We start from the raw sequence: 14,011 nt of genomic DNA on the forward strand, positions 1-14,011 counted from the left end.
GGATCACGGACACGGTGAACGGGAATGGAGCAGCTCTAAGCATGCCATAAATACGTGACGTTAACCTCAAATTATCTCGACTGCACAGATGTTTGGTGATTTATTTTCTCGCCTTTTATTACAATAATACTTCAGTATTGGAAGAGTCGCGATAGCTGATAACATTTCGAAAAATGCCAGACAGTATGAATCAAAAAGGTATTTAGATACTGATTAAAAATATTCCCTACTTAACCAACAACTAAGGAACTATTTAAATACACTTTCAGATATCTGTATATTTTTTAACCGCATTATGAAGAATGAAAGCGATATATCAGCAGGAATGGCTGCAATACAAACGCTTTTAAAAGTTTTGGAACGCTCTGACTGTGAGTAATTTTTCGTAGTCTCAATAATGATGTTTAACCCTACTACTCATGATTATTTTTTATTACCTTCAAACGCATGACAAAACTGGTCCTATGCTGATAAACAAACTTCCTCATGCATGGTTTTCTTCGTTTTTTCATAAGGAAGAGAATGGTGTACGAAAAATCTGAATTTATTTAGATTTAGATAATGGAAAACCCAATCGAAGTCTGAAAACCACGTAGTGGTAGTCGCACTCAGCATCGTTTAAAGTTTGTGTGGGGTGCGTTTGGACCTCAGTCACGAGCTGTAGGGTTAACAAAGTGAATGCAACTAACAAAGACTAAGGCTGTAAATTTATGCTGCTTTGTAGGTGAAAATGGAATTTCCGTCCATTTATGGTTTCATGAGGCTATACTTTCTTCATTATTTGATTGTGTATTATTATGTTTAGCGGAAACAGTTCAGGAACTCCATTTGTGTCTGCAAAATGCAGTAGATACAATGCGATCTACCGATCATCCTGTTACTGGTATTGCTTCGGGTTGTGAGCTTTTCCTCCGTTTCATTACATTGGCCACATTGGATAATTCTGTAAGTGTCTTACTTTAATTTAGAAAGTCGTACTTAAAATAAAGAGAATGTTCACCCGAGATTTAAAAAATTATACTTATACTTCATTCGATTGATAGGATTTTAAATAAGTATGGTAGATAATACACAATCAGTTTTTAATCAATTTTACTCAAGTCATAGCAGGTTCTTTGACAGAAAGGGTATAAAAAAACAATGATTTTATAAGAGTATTTGGATGGTACTCAGGATATAACATTTGTATTATTTGATCTGCTCTCAAAAAATCGTATTTATAAACATACAACAAATCAAGTATCTTACCATACACGTATAGTTTATTCATTTTGCTCTTACATGCAGCCATTTGCTGACTGTAAACGGATTATGATTCAGCGGGGGAAGCTTTTCTACGATAAGTTGTTTGCTGCACGTGGTAAAGTGGCTAAACTGGCTGCACAGTTTATAATAGATGGCTCGGTAAGTAAAAGAATTTCACTCGGTGATTACTGACTCTAAGGATGATATTCTGATGATTTGATTGATATTTAAATAAGATACAAATTTTCACGTATATAGTGTGAATAGAATCTAATTAGATTGTGCTCTTAAAATGTGTAAAATAGAATTCATTTGTACACACATCTGACGTAGAAATTTGCACTCAGTACAATTAACACTATCAACTCAACTACTGTGAATTAAATTACTATTCATTTTGCATAGAGGATATTGACACATTCCAAATCCAGAGTTGTTTTACAAACTATGAAAGAAGCTGCAGCTAGTAATAAAAGGTTCGAAGTTTATGTCACGGAGTCTTTCCCAAACAATAGCGGGTGAGCTATAATTTGATAAAATTTTAACATTGTATATATCACACAACATTTTATAATTTACCATAGACCCAATAGAAATATGAATAACGTGATTCATGTACAGCAAGGAAATGTGCAAAGACTTGACCCTCCTGGATGTGCCATGTACGTTAATACTTGATTCGGCAATGGGTTACATTATGGAGCAAGTTGACATGGTAATGGTTGGAGCTGAGGGAGTTGCAGAGAGCGGTGGAATAATTAATAAAGCAAGTATAAGTTCTGTCGACGTAATATATTATGTAACAGTAATAAACGAGGTAGTATTCATGGTATGATCTGAGATGCAACGAACAAAACTGCATCTGTAGAGTTTTCCATTACTTTTACACAAAATTATAAAAACAACACGTAACTCTCTAATTGCAGGTGGGAACTTACACAATGGCGATGTGTGCTCGGGAGATCAAGAAACCTTTTTATGTCCTGACTGAAAGTTATAAATTTTCTCGAATATATCCTCTAAATCAAGTTGATCTCCCCAACGAATTTAAAGTGAGTTTAAACTGTGGGAGAAACTATTGTCTATTTTCTTTTTGCTTTTCAAACTCTTACCATTGATTTATTGTTTTAAATTTATGAATCAGTCAAAATTTAGTTGCGAATGATACTATTTTGACAATGTCGACACGCGATATGCACGTGTGCTAGAATCTACTTATTATAGTTGTCAAGATTGAGATAAATTGAAAAAGTGTAACCATATACTAAGTATTTTTATACGTGTATGTTTTTCCCACAGTACACAGCAAGTACACTGAAAAAGGATCTACACCGAGAACATCCATTAGTTGATTACACTCCACCATCTTATATAAATCTTTTATTTACTGATCTTGGTATACTGACTCCATCTGCTGTTAGTGACGAACTTATTAAACTTTATTTATAAAATGAAACAATTTTGTCCTGCATTCACAGGGATTACTATTTTTCACGTCACCATTGAAATATACTCTAAAGGCTGCAATACGAGATACATATAAGACTCAAATTCATTTTAGATGCCAAATTTTTATTATGGGGTATTCGATTCGTGAGTTGCTTGAATATTAAGAAGGTTTACGAAAATTCATTCAATTCTCTCCGTGAACAAAGTCCTAGTCAGTGGAAAAAAGTTCCGTTATATGATTGCAGTTACAACCAGATCTTTCTATGTATGTTTTGTACAGGTAGAAATAAATTCGAATCAGTTGAAGCGTTGAATTTTTTAAATTAACGTACGGATTGGTTATGGAATACTAAATAAATTAACATCTTTGAAGATAAAAGCATGGTTTTCTTGTTAAAATATTGCTTTTTTATTCCATCAATGTTAGACTTATCAAACGAATAAAATTTAACAATTAAATGAACATCAACTGACTATATTCTTGCCTGTAATGGCTATATATATAATAAAAACGATAATCTACGTACATATGTATATAGAATCATGTACATTATTTTGTTCATTTGTAATTCACATACATATATGAATAAAACAATATACATTATTCCATAACTTCTTCCTAGTTGACTGATTCCATATTCAGATTAGCAACTTTAAAGAATATACTCTATAGAAACGATTTTTATATTGCACAGCAATAGACATTAACTTATAAGAATGATAGCGTCTGATATTTAAAATACTTATAACATATCAATAATCATTTCTTCCAACAATGGTAAATTATTAATATCAATGAGATGTAAAGTAACATTATTAAATAATACAAACGCGCTAGTCAGTTGTCAACCATTCCAATTAGCAAATAGAAATGATTTCTACCTGCGCAGAGGTTCTCGAAGTAGTATAGCCCTATTGCAAATAGTATTACATTTGATATTCAGTTTATTCTTGTTTTAATACATAATTTGGCGACATGTCTTGACCACTATTTATTATCAACATTTATAGCACCAACGGCTGATGCTCAAAGTGCTTATACATTTTTATTGGACTTGTTTTAAAATATTGATCGTCATTTTCTTGCATTTCAAGGAAAAATGAGATATATGAATAAATGACTGGAAGAATTCAAAAATCATATTAATCAAGAAATTCAGTAGAATTTCGCTAAGCGTACATTTAATGAAATTTTTAATGCAGACTCAACCGAGTTTATGCACCACAACGGGAGCTAAACAGTCTACATGGCAGTAATATTGTCTTCATTTTTTTCAGTTTAGCAATGTTTCTGGGATTCGGCGATTTATTTTGAAATTCGAGTTTAAAAAGATTCTATTTTAGTGTAATTCTAAAGCGATTGATGCATGGAAAGCTGACATATAATTTACGCGGTTAGATAGACGTCTATTAAATTGAACATATACTTTTGAAAGAAATATTTCGCTTTGCAGAATGTTACTTACATTCACAAAACTAAAAAACGCCTGTATTATGTTCACAGAATCGTACTATTTTTCCGTTAATTAATGTGGAAGATATAAAAATGTAATAATTTTATCAAAAAATTTAATCTCCTGAAGTATTTAAAACTAAGTCAATTTTGTGGGTAAAAGTTTTTCAAAAATAGCTGCAAATATTATCACGAGAAATACGGTTTTAATACTTAAACAATAAGCTGCTTTTTCCTTAACCTACGTACATATGGATGCCATAATTAGCAGCGTAATTATTATTCTATTTTATTGAAAATCTCCTATCAGAAAAATCTTTGCATTATATAATATTAGTATGGTAGCTGAAAGAAATTCAAAATATAAAACTTAAATTCTTAGTTCACCTTGTCATTGTTTAACATACTACTTGAGAAAAAAAAAACCTAACTCTACTTTTATTACAGACGAATATTGCAGCTCAGAAATAATAAACAATATCTTACACACACTGTTTAAAAGCTGCATTGTATTGAAAGATCATGCTCAAATCAGATGAAGAAATATTTTATTTTATATTGGAGTAGATGCAAATGCACCTCAATGAAAACAAAACTATGGTGAACCCCATATAAACGCGACTAATCAATTTTTTTCTCATTTTGCTGGCGTGATACTGAGACTCCATGCAGGCCAATTAAATTATATTCACATTCTCATACCGTCGTAGTATCTTTCACAAGAAGTGAATTAGATTCGACTTGAGCACGCTTGCTTAAAATATACACAAATAAGTAGATAAGTGTGTGTGTTTGAGTAGCAAAAGAAGTCATGTATAAAGGAACCTATAATTGGTAAACCCGTCATTTGGGTAATAAGGTGAATTATTACGGTAGAAGCTCTAATGTTTTCCGTAGTCAGATGTTACAAGTGGGCTGCATTAGGCATTACAGTGCTTGCGACAATGTATCAACAACGGTGTATATCTGTTCAAAATGTGGCCTTTTCTCTGGCTCGTACTCCCAACAGCGTAACATTAACCGGTAAATTTCATCTGGAGTACCTTCTGGGGTAGGCATTCGATATCCTTTAAGAATAATGCAAATCTATGTAAATCCTTGAATCTAATGTATGTATGATAGCTTTTGCTAATCTTCATGGATATTATGCTCTATCAAGAGAATTGGAGGATTTGGTTTTAAAGAAGGTGCATGTCACATGGGGAGGGGTAAAGATTATGTTTAAAAAAAAAAAAAATCATTGAAATTAAAACAATATAAATAGAAATTGCATCTCACCCGTGTCAATCTTCTCTCGTGCCTTTGAGTTTGACATGCCACTGTATGGGGTTCCTCCTTTGGAAAATATTTCCCATATCAAGACACCATAGCTCCAAACATCGCAAAGAGAAGTATATTTGCCTGTAAGATAATTAATTTAGTCGTATATATAAGTATAAGTATTTTATTTGATTGCTAGACAAAAGCTATTTGTTATGACTGAGATTTACGAAAATCAAGTTTCTGCATTTTCTTTAAAATCACAACTGTATTCTCACGCTAACTTATAAACAGTGTAATAATCACCAAAATTCAATGCTTCTGGCGCTGTCCACTTAATTGGTATTTGCTTCATGCCATCAGAAACAATGTATTCTTCTTCTTCGCGCGACATTCCAAAATCGGATATTTTTACTATAGACTCATAGCCTAGAGGGATTACGAATTAAAATGTAAGAAAGTTAATCTCAATAATTAAAAATGTAATTTGCACGCACCTCAAAGTATGCTGATGATATGTGTATACTGAAAAGTACCAACGGTCTTACAATCTACTTACCAACAAGGCAATTTCGGGCTGCCAAATCTCTATGAATACAGTATTTTGACTCCAAGTAGCACATACCAGCAGCAGCATCTTTGCACATTCTAAGTTGTTCACGTTGAGTTATAGTGCTTGCGTTTTTTCTCAAGTAGGTCAGGAGTGAACCACCTAAAAAGAACATGTTTCTCTAGGTTGCGAAGGAAAATAGGATGAACTTAGAATTGAAAATATATCGGATACAGCTTCAATGCTTGTACGTAAAGTAACTTGTTGGTATTTTTTGGGATATACCTGGTACCAATTCCATAACGATCATAATAGGTTGCTTCTGTACACAGATTCCAATGAGCTTAACAATGTTCGGATGGTCGTACTGTTTCAAAATCCGTCCTTCTTGCAAAAATTTCTTTTTTTGTTCATCCGGTAAAGTTACCTTGCACGTCTTAACTGCTACATCGATTTTCGATGATTTCAATTGAGCTTTGTACACATCGCCAAAGTTACCCTAGAAGATTAATATTTATGTAGTGATTTTTTTAATGTCAATGTAAGAAATCATCACAACTTGCTTTTTCTTCAAAAGTAACTAAACTAAAGTAGAATAGTAAACTCACTCGGCCTATTTTATCTATAAGAACTACATCATCATTATTGAGTTCCCACCGTTCTCTTAAAATGGGCGTTCTCAAAATAGCACCAGATCGACTAGTTACTGGTAATCCAGACTGCCATTGATGTACTATCAACTCTTGAATTGACGGAAACGAAGGACCTTCAAACCTGAAGTGTCCCTAAAGTCAAGAATTCGTTACATAGTTGTTAATCATTTTTAACAAGTATTCAAATGCTTTTATCAAGTCTTCATATACAGCATTGTTACCTCAGATGTGGTTTGTACGATAAAATGTTTATGTCCGTCCCAACAAACTGAAAGTACGATCTGACACTCGTCGTTTCTTGTAGTTTCTCGTACTAAGTAGTCACCCTCATTGACGAGAAGTCTCACAACTTCTTCCCGAGGCAACACACCATGAAACCATTCTTCTTCTATCAAGCCTCCTCCACCTTTTTGATTGTTACTTAAATTGCAGACACCACGTAGCGGTACCTGTTATATATTGTGTAGATCTATTATTTCATTTGTACACATACTTCAATTTTTGGTACCAGTATGTCATATGGTACCACCAAAAGTCCATAAAAAAATGCATGCTAATCTGATAGACTCTATGACCACGTATATAACACAAATAGATTGAAGCTTCGAAGTCACTTGTTTAAATGATGAGAAGTCAAAATTTTGCCTATCAAATATGAGTTTTTAATACACATAAAAGCGATTTAATATATCTGTAAATAATTATTGAGTAACACAAAATAAGAAGCTTCGAACAGAACAACAAACTGCCATTCAATATTTTATTTCACGCTCTATGACATCTTTCATATCAACCATTCAGTATTATATTGCACGCTGTACGACGACCTTTACAACAGGTAGCAGTTGTTAAAAGTGTGATCTCGTTTTTTACATAAAGTATATTTTCTTCATTTACAATTTTCATAGTATAAATTATTTCTACTACTGTAAAACAGGTATGTTAAAAGACACAGAATAAAAGACGAAAGCAGATCAGATGTTAAATAAATTTGGTCAACATGTCAAAGGATTAGTTAAATGACGGTTGAAATTGATGTTGAATTAAACTGATGAAATGATTTGTAATAGAAAAAGAAAAATAGTCGCAAAAATAATGAAGGTGCTTAAGCTCATCCAATGCGCAATTTTTTGTTAAAGTAAATGAACAGTTGCACATACAACCGGTGGAGTATCAATTCGCTGTGTCATCGGGCCCTCACTATTTGCTCTAACTAGGCCATTCTTTTCATTACTTATCGAAGGTAATGATTTGAATGGAGATTTTAACAATGTAACAATACGCTGATTCCTGCGCAATGTAAAGAAACCAATGTCTGGAACCGTATTTCTCTGGAAGTGTAATGAGTTTAAACATTCAATCAAGCCTTTTTACAAAATATCACTTGCTTGTAATTGAAAAATTACACATATAATTCTGATCAGTAATGACAATAAATACCTTTAAACTTTAAGCACTCTAAATTGATATGGAATGTTCTTTCTACTATAATAGAACTTGATTCAAATATGATTGGAGATGATTTTTCTTCTGTTACAGGTGTCTATTCAAGTGAAAGATAGATCTGATGTAAGAAGATAGTTCTAATGACAAATAGTGACCAGAATGTAATATCAGAGTGTAATTGCGATAGAAAACTTACTTTGTTGTTTACTGCTGGTTCCGTGAAAGACCCTTCCATTGAGAGATCGCAACCAGACGGTAATTCTTCGCAGCCAAGTTCATTGAGGGCTCCTCGAATCACTTCTGCTTGCCTCAGTAATTTCTTCTCCTGACATCGCTGCCGCAGCTCTTCCCTTTCTCGTGAGTAATCGACACTTAATATTCTGTCCAAGATAATATTTAATTTTTACAAACTAGTGTTGAAATTTGAGTTCATTCAAGTTTTTCCATACAAACAGAAGTAGCTCTTCCGATGCGGTTTCAATTCTTTGCAACAGAGACTGGGAACAACAATAACTAGAGAGAAAATTAGCAGACATCTAATAATTCGTAAATATAATATTTTAATGTGCCAAGAATATTGAGTTCAATAACAATTTAAACTGACACGAGTTTGATCGTATATTCGCCTGATTTAAAATGCGAACATCCTAATTGGTACAGCTGATACTGCATTCATTTTACAGTATGCATCGCGATTCCATATGATTTATACTTCAAACATACTTAGAATCACAGATAGGTTCCGGCGGTGTCAGCATAGCCTGTTTACTCAATTGTGTAGTTTTGAGAGATGTTTCTAGCTCTGTGAGTCGGCTGCGCAGCCAATCTATCGTTAGATTATCAACAGTTAATTTGTTTGGCAGCAATTTCCCAGATGTGTCGTCGATAAGATTTTCCTCAAACGTAAATCTTATTGGAGATGCTGGGCGGGTTCTGGGAAATAAGCACGAAGATGTTAAAAAAAAAAAAAAGTAATATAGTGGATAAAATCTGATTGACAAATAGACGCGGTGTTACAATTTACATTTAGTCAATTTTAAAATCATGCATGAAAGTGAGTTACAATTTACTTCTAATTAACAGTTGATTTTTTTTTTTTAAGATCTTACCTATGTTTTCCAATGAAATCTTTATACTCATCAATAGGTTTTATAGTATCTACAGCTTTTTCCATCCGCGTGTGAATTTCTAGAAACTTTTCGGTTGTAAAGTCTGAGTATTTTACTATATCTTGCAGAATACTTTTCCTGCAAAAGAAATTCTAGTTGAATATAAACGACATATCGAAAGTAAACCTCGTATTTCCAAAAATGTATATTTTTTACCTTATTTTCATTACTTTGTGGCATGTAAAACATATCGAAGTATTGAATTACGATAAAATATATGAAGTCAGTTGTGAATATCATTTTTTATCAAAGCTGATGTTTTCTTTTTAAAATTATTTTTAATCTAGCTTGGTACAAAAACAAGAAGGAATTGGTAAAAAAAAAACTTCTTCTTCTAATTTGGTGGACATGAACGGACGTGAGAAATGTATAAGTGATGTGAGGACACCAAGATTGCTAGAGCTTGGGTCCTTAAAAAAATATTTATGCTCACGTTTGTGTTATTTTCAAAAAATACAAATGATTGCTTACCATGTTACGATAAATTCTTGGTGAACAGCTTGTTGACGTTGTAGTAAACTAGGTAGATAAGAGGTCCGTAAATCGTGTTCACATTCAGTTACCGCTCCAAGTAGTAACACATATTCGTTGTGAGTCAAATGAAGTTTTCGACATGCCTTCTGATATTTCTCTCTTACTTCATCTAGTTTCCTCCCACCTCTTCCCGCTATGGAATGATCATCATCGTGACTTTTACTTATTGAATATATTAAAGCATATTATATTGTAAATATATACATGGTAGAAGTTTCGTTAAAGAGATGTCAGACATGAGCAAATAGCTTACAATATGCAATTGGGAGTTACGTGATTTTTGTGTTGTAAGTTTGTCAACAGTTAAGCAAAATCTCAGATGATGAAATGGGCATGTTAATTTTCTTGTTAAAATTCTGAGAATAACCAATTGAAAGCGAGTGGCTACATTTTCACTGTATGTATTTACTTACATTTAACGTAATGTTCTTCAAAACGAGATCTCATCAATTTGTATACCTCCAGACTTTTTTGATATTCAGTTTTTTTCCTAGCTACATCGTCGGTTAACTGCACAGATGATACAGAAACAATTGGCGAATAAATGTGGTATACATTACAGAAGTTTATCACATTTACATTGTATTACACAAATATTCTTTACGTTAGATATCCAGTGATTTGTTAGCAATGATGACAAATTTGTTACTAATTATAAGATAATTGGTACTTGTTGGACAAGTGTGAAGAATAAGGCGAAAATTAGTACAAATGTTATGCGAGAGATTCTTCATAAAGAAAACTCAATTTTGATTGTACATTAAGGTTGCCAATTGTTGTTATAAATTAGTCATCACAGCAAAGAACGGAAGCTTGTCTTCGTCATGTCATATGTAGTTTACAGGTAATTTACCTGTTGAAATTGATTGTTTAACCATGTGTGTTCTTCCTGGTAAAGTTTACGAGCCCGCCTTCTCTCCGTATGGAGGCTACTTATGTGCTCTACAACAACACTCTCCATTAAATCAGCTTGCTGCTTGATCAGTTTGGCACTTTGTTCCACCGAATCCATTATATCCTTCCAGCTCTGGAAGAATATATTTTTAGTTAAATTTGAATTGCAATCAAAGCCTGGCACTATAAAATACCCGTTGATATATAGAGCATTGAAACTGTTCATTGCATGACGACGCTGAAAGTAAGCAGGTAATCTGTGTCCCAAGACTTTCAGGGGATGAGCAAATGATAAAATATCCAGGAATATATTTAGGAAACTTCCTTGAATAATCCTGTCACGTTTAATCCATACTTCATCTCCTGAAAGCTTTTTGCACGTATTATCTGCTGGCTATTACCTGCTAATTTCAGCGTCATCATTGCAGCGCATTAATTCGAACAAGGGCGATATTTGATGAGGAGAGAAAGTACCTGCGCAATTAAACTGCCGGCAAGATCTTCGCTGCGTTCAACTTTTCGTCCTTGCGTTGTTAAGGAGGATATTGTCGAGGCATAGTCCCGGTCTGATTTCACCTTATTGGTCAAACATCGACGCATTGTATCGAGAAGCTTGATTTCAGCATCTTGTCTACCCAGGAGCGCCTCGTGGGAAGCCTGCCCTTGGAGATTAGACGAGAATCCCATTGCTATGTCCGAAATTTCTTCGAAACTGTCTTACTCCAATTTGACACAAAATACATTAATGGAAATTCATTTTTGCACATTTATGTATGTATGTTAATATACAACTTGACAGCAGGTGATTGAAATCAATTAAACCACTCGAATGTAAGATGGAGCTGTTGATTCGAGCGAGCTAAATGAAAATTACATCACTTTATTATTGGCTCACAATTTACCACCCAACCATCGCTGAGATCAACACTTATATTTATACACAATCAAAATTATAAATTTTTATGCTTCTACCCTAAAATACCGACACGTACTTACTGAAAAACATAGATGTCAGACTTATCCTGGAAAGTAGGGAAATATGTTAATCCGGTTTACGGCTAGGCAGCCATCGTTCCAAGAAATTTCACTAGGTGGTCTACATTTCCTATGTTATTGCTTGAACATTGCCCGGTTGGCGATTCTGCCGCTGCAAACTTCGTGTCGACAAACATGTCCGACTGTGGAGTAAAATCTTTATCCAGTAGATTATTAATTGATTGTTGCTTTATCGAATTCCATAAAATCAGAGAAGTGCATAGTGTTTCAAGTTTGGTAAATTCTTCGACTGGCTGGGAGTAACAAAAATTTTATCAACTTCAACTACAGGTAAGAATAGTTTCGGTAGTTTAAATCACCGTTAATGTTGTCACAACCAGAACCTGCGGACTCGTGCATTCTTTTTTTTTTCCTTTTCGTTCAAAAGTTACGTTCTTTACTCAACCACATCTTGTCAATCTCATCAGACGTTAAAAATGGTGTTCATTAATTTTTGACAATAGCATTGTTTGGTCCGCTATGACGCTGACATTGACGTGACAATTTGATAAGGTTAACGTTAAACCTAAATCACGATTGTTGACACCGACATTTTACGTAAAAAACTTACATGTAATTAGTTTTGCTGTCTATTTTATCCGTTTCACAAAAGTAAGAATTAGTTTATCCATCGCACATCCTTTAACTTTTATCAGAATTTGCAATGAATCAAGTAGTTGTGTATTCAAATCTTCAGATGCGAGTTCACTGCAAATTACAGACGTTTCCTATCCATCTACTAGCACTAATGCTTAGTTACTAAAAAGTATAAACTTCGCTCCGACTATTGTCATTAAAAAAAAAGGTTTTTCTAATTGAAGTACATCATATGCTGATATCTGATTCAACAGACAATCAAAGTACATTATGTAATGCGATAGGTTATGAGACTATGGATGAAGACAAAGTCGTCAGTTCTCCTGACAGAGAGAACGATGAATTCAGTAGAACCATTGGCCGAACTACATTTCAACATTCTTGGGACGTCGCTGTGCCAGGCGAAGAAGATCTGCCGCTTTTACCAAAGTCGGATGAAAAACCAGAGACTGTCGATACAGACTCTGAAAAGAGTACTACATTAGACAACCCAGCGGAAAAAGAGCCTGAAGTTCTTATTCAATTTGAAAATCAGGAGGAAAAATTGTACGAAAATGAAGATTCCTGTGACTATGAAGATTCCTATGATTATGACGATCAATATGACTACCATAACACGTATGGATACGATGGATCTTATGAATATGATGGATCATACGATTACGAAGATCCTTATGGACTAAATCCAATGATGTTAGGGAGAACTAATAGATTACCAACTAGTAATAATGGGTCCCATATTAATCCAAGATTACCGCTTGGAAATCTTCATCACTTACCTCCCCCAAGTTTTTGGGCCAATACTCCACCTCCTAGAATGATGGGTACAATGCGAATGCCGAGGTGAGAAAATTTTATAGTTTAATAATAGTCTTAAATAAAAAAAAGATTGATTCTCTTATCATTTATCACTTCATATTTGGCCATTAAGATGATGGCAATCACACCAGTTGACAAATGGTTAATATATTTCACACATCTCTAAAATACACAAATCCTGCAGAAGGGTCACTAACGTTAGACGATATCTAATGATTCAAGTCTTATTGACAACTTTTCTAAGACTTTATCCGCGCAATAATAATTGTCAATACTGGTATTTATGTTTTCTCAGTTACAGGATCAATGTTTCATTTTCAGATTTGGAGCTCATATGTCAATGGGTCAGCCACTAGGGCCAAAAGGATCGATGTTACCATTTAGGGGTCCGAGACCACCAATGGTAACAAACGCCTTGCCTAATACTAGCACGAGTCTTTCTGCAAACGCTACTGCCAATGAGAGTTCCATAGTTAATTCACAGAGTCCGCAACTTCAGAATATTCTGAATCAAGCATCGCTCATCATGCAAATACAAAATCCAAACTCATCAAATTCAGGGACCTCGCAGACTTTACATTCAAGTTATCTTCCAACTAGTAGTCAAACTCCTGGATATGGAGGAAGCTATCCGAACTCACTAAATTCTAATTTTCAGTCACATCTTTCTTTCAATACTACTTTGGATTCGTCAAATTACAAAGCCTCGATAGATTTACCCTCATCACCAAAAGCTCCAGGTACAACACAAGGTTGGTAAATAAAAATATCTTCAAACTTGAATATAATGAAAATAATTCCAATCAACAAGACACCATTGCTATCTGAAATGAGTATTTTTATAGAAAAATGGAAGAGTTCTGAAGATTGTCTAAGTGCATTAAGTACTGAATTTTCCCTGTCATCC

The 14,011-nt window shown here is 33.9% G+C and overlaps 3 protein-coding genes across 20 annotated transcripts in view; 2 read left to right on the forward strand and 1 right to left on the reverse strand.

The window, feature by feature from the left end:
- eIF2Balpha (eukaryotic translation initiation factor 2B subunit alpha) lies at positions 1-3,780 on the forward strand. 3 transcript variants are annotated; one of them, XM_046620442.2, is made up of 8 exons: positions 1-198; positions 270-371; positions 806-945; positions 1,288-1,404; positions 1,651-1,763; positions 1,867-2,011; positions 2,172-2,297; positions 2,545-3,780. In XM_046620442.2, exons 1-8 carry the CDS (start codon positions 174-176, stop codon positions 2,692-2,694), a joined length of 918 nt encoding a protein of 305 aa, XP_046476398.1. In that variant the 5' UTR covers positions 1-173; the 3' UTR covers positions 2,695-3,780. The 3 variants fall into 3 exon arrangements, with proteins under 3 accessions (XP_046476398.1, XP_046476408.1, XP_046476417.1); XM_046620452.2 differs by lacking the exons at positions 1-198; positions 270-371 and adding an exon at positions 532-724; XM_046620461.2 differs by lacking the exons at positions 1-198; positions 270-371 and adding an exon at positions 542-720.
- On the reverse strand, positions 2,748-11,794 carry FER (tyrosine-protein kinase Fer). Of its 8 annotated transcripts, none has more exons than XM_046620326.2 (16): positions 11,650-11,794; positions 11,128-11,373; positions 10,613-10,786; positions 10,173-10,269; positions 9,697-9,892; positions 9,166-9,303; positions 8,780-8,989; positions 8,253-8,436; positions 7,771-7,941; positions 6,832-7,059; positions 6,566-6,742; positions 6,243-6,456; positions 5,967-6,119; positions 5,714-5,836; positions 5,426-5,548; positions 2,748-5,214 (listed from the first exon to the last, which is right to left on the reverse strand). In XM_046620326.2, the coding sequence occupies exons 2-16, from the start codon at positions 11,338-11,340 to the stop codon at positions 5,075-5,077; spliced, it is 2,541 nt and encodes an 846-aa protein (XP_046476282.1). In that variant the 5' UTR covers positions 11,341-11,373; positions 11,650-11,794; the 3' UTR covers positions 2,748-5,074. The 8 variants fall into 8 exon arrangements, with proteins under 8 accessions (XP_046476282.1, XP_046476274.1, XP_046476264.1 ...); XM_046620318.2 differs by having other exon boundaries at positions 8,253-8,406; positions 11,128-11,369; positions 11,650-11,783; XM_046620308.2 differs by having other exon boundaries at positions 11,128-11,369; positions 11,650-11,782.
- The window catches only part of LOC124217956 (titin homolog), a 17,916-nt gene continuing 15,695 nt past the window's right edge, over positions 11,791-14,011 (forward strand). For 8 of the 9 annotated variants that reach the window (XM_069133534.1, XM_069133539.1, XM_069133537.1 and 5 more), the window contains exons 1-3: positions 11,791-11,979; positions 12,570-13,128; positions 13,426-13,856. In XM_069133534.1, coding sequence (XP_068989635.1) covers positions 12,581-13,128; positions 13,426-13,856 — 979 coding nt within the window. In that variant the 5' untranslated portion in view covers positions 11,791-11,979; positions 12,570-12,580. The remainder of the gene's footprint in view (positions 11,980-12,569; positions 13,129-13,425; positions 13,857-14,011) is intronic. The other variant, XM_069133547.1, reaches the window with a different exon arrangement.

The sequence above is a fragment of the Neodiprion pinetum genome, chromosome 1, assembly GCF_021155775.2.
Source record: "Neodiprion pinetum isolate iyNeoPine1 chromosome 1, iyNeoPine1.2, whole genome shotgun sequence".
Taxonomy (NCBI): domain Eukaryota; kingdom Metazoa; phylum Arthropoda; class Insecta; order Hymenoptera; family Diprionidae; genus Neodiprion; species Neodiprion pinetum.

What these genes read in the sequence shown, in the direction of transcription:
- eIF2Balpha (XM_046620442.2), top strand. Translation starts at nt 174, where the DNA reads ATGCCAGACAGTATGAATCAAAAAG. An exon ending in AGACAGTATGAATCAAAAAG is followed by an intron (nt 199 to 269) that starts GTATTTAGATAC and finishes ATACACTTTCAG; the next exon opens with ATATCTGTATATTTTTTAAC. An exon ending in TGGCCACATTGGATAATTCT is followed by an intron (nt 946 to 1,287) that starts GTAAGTGTCTTA and finishes TCTTACATGCAG; the next exon opens with CCATTTGCTGACTGTAAACG.
- FER (XM_046620308.2), bottom strand. An exon ending in AACCAGCAGTAAACAACAAA is followed by an intron (nt 7,942 to 8,252) that starts GTAAGTTTTCTA and finishes TTACACTTCCAG; the next exon opens with AGAAATACGGTTCCAGACAT. An exon ending in ACGAGAGAAGATTGACACGG is followed by an intron (nt 5,215 to 5,425) that starts GTGAGATGCAAT and finishes TTATTCTTAAAG; the next exon opens with GATATCGAATGCCTACCCCA.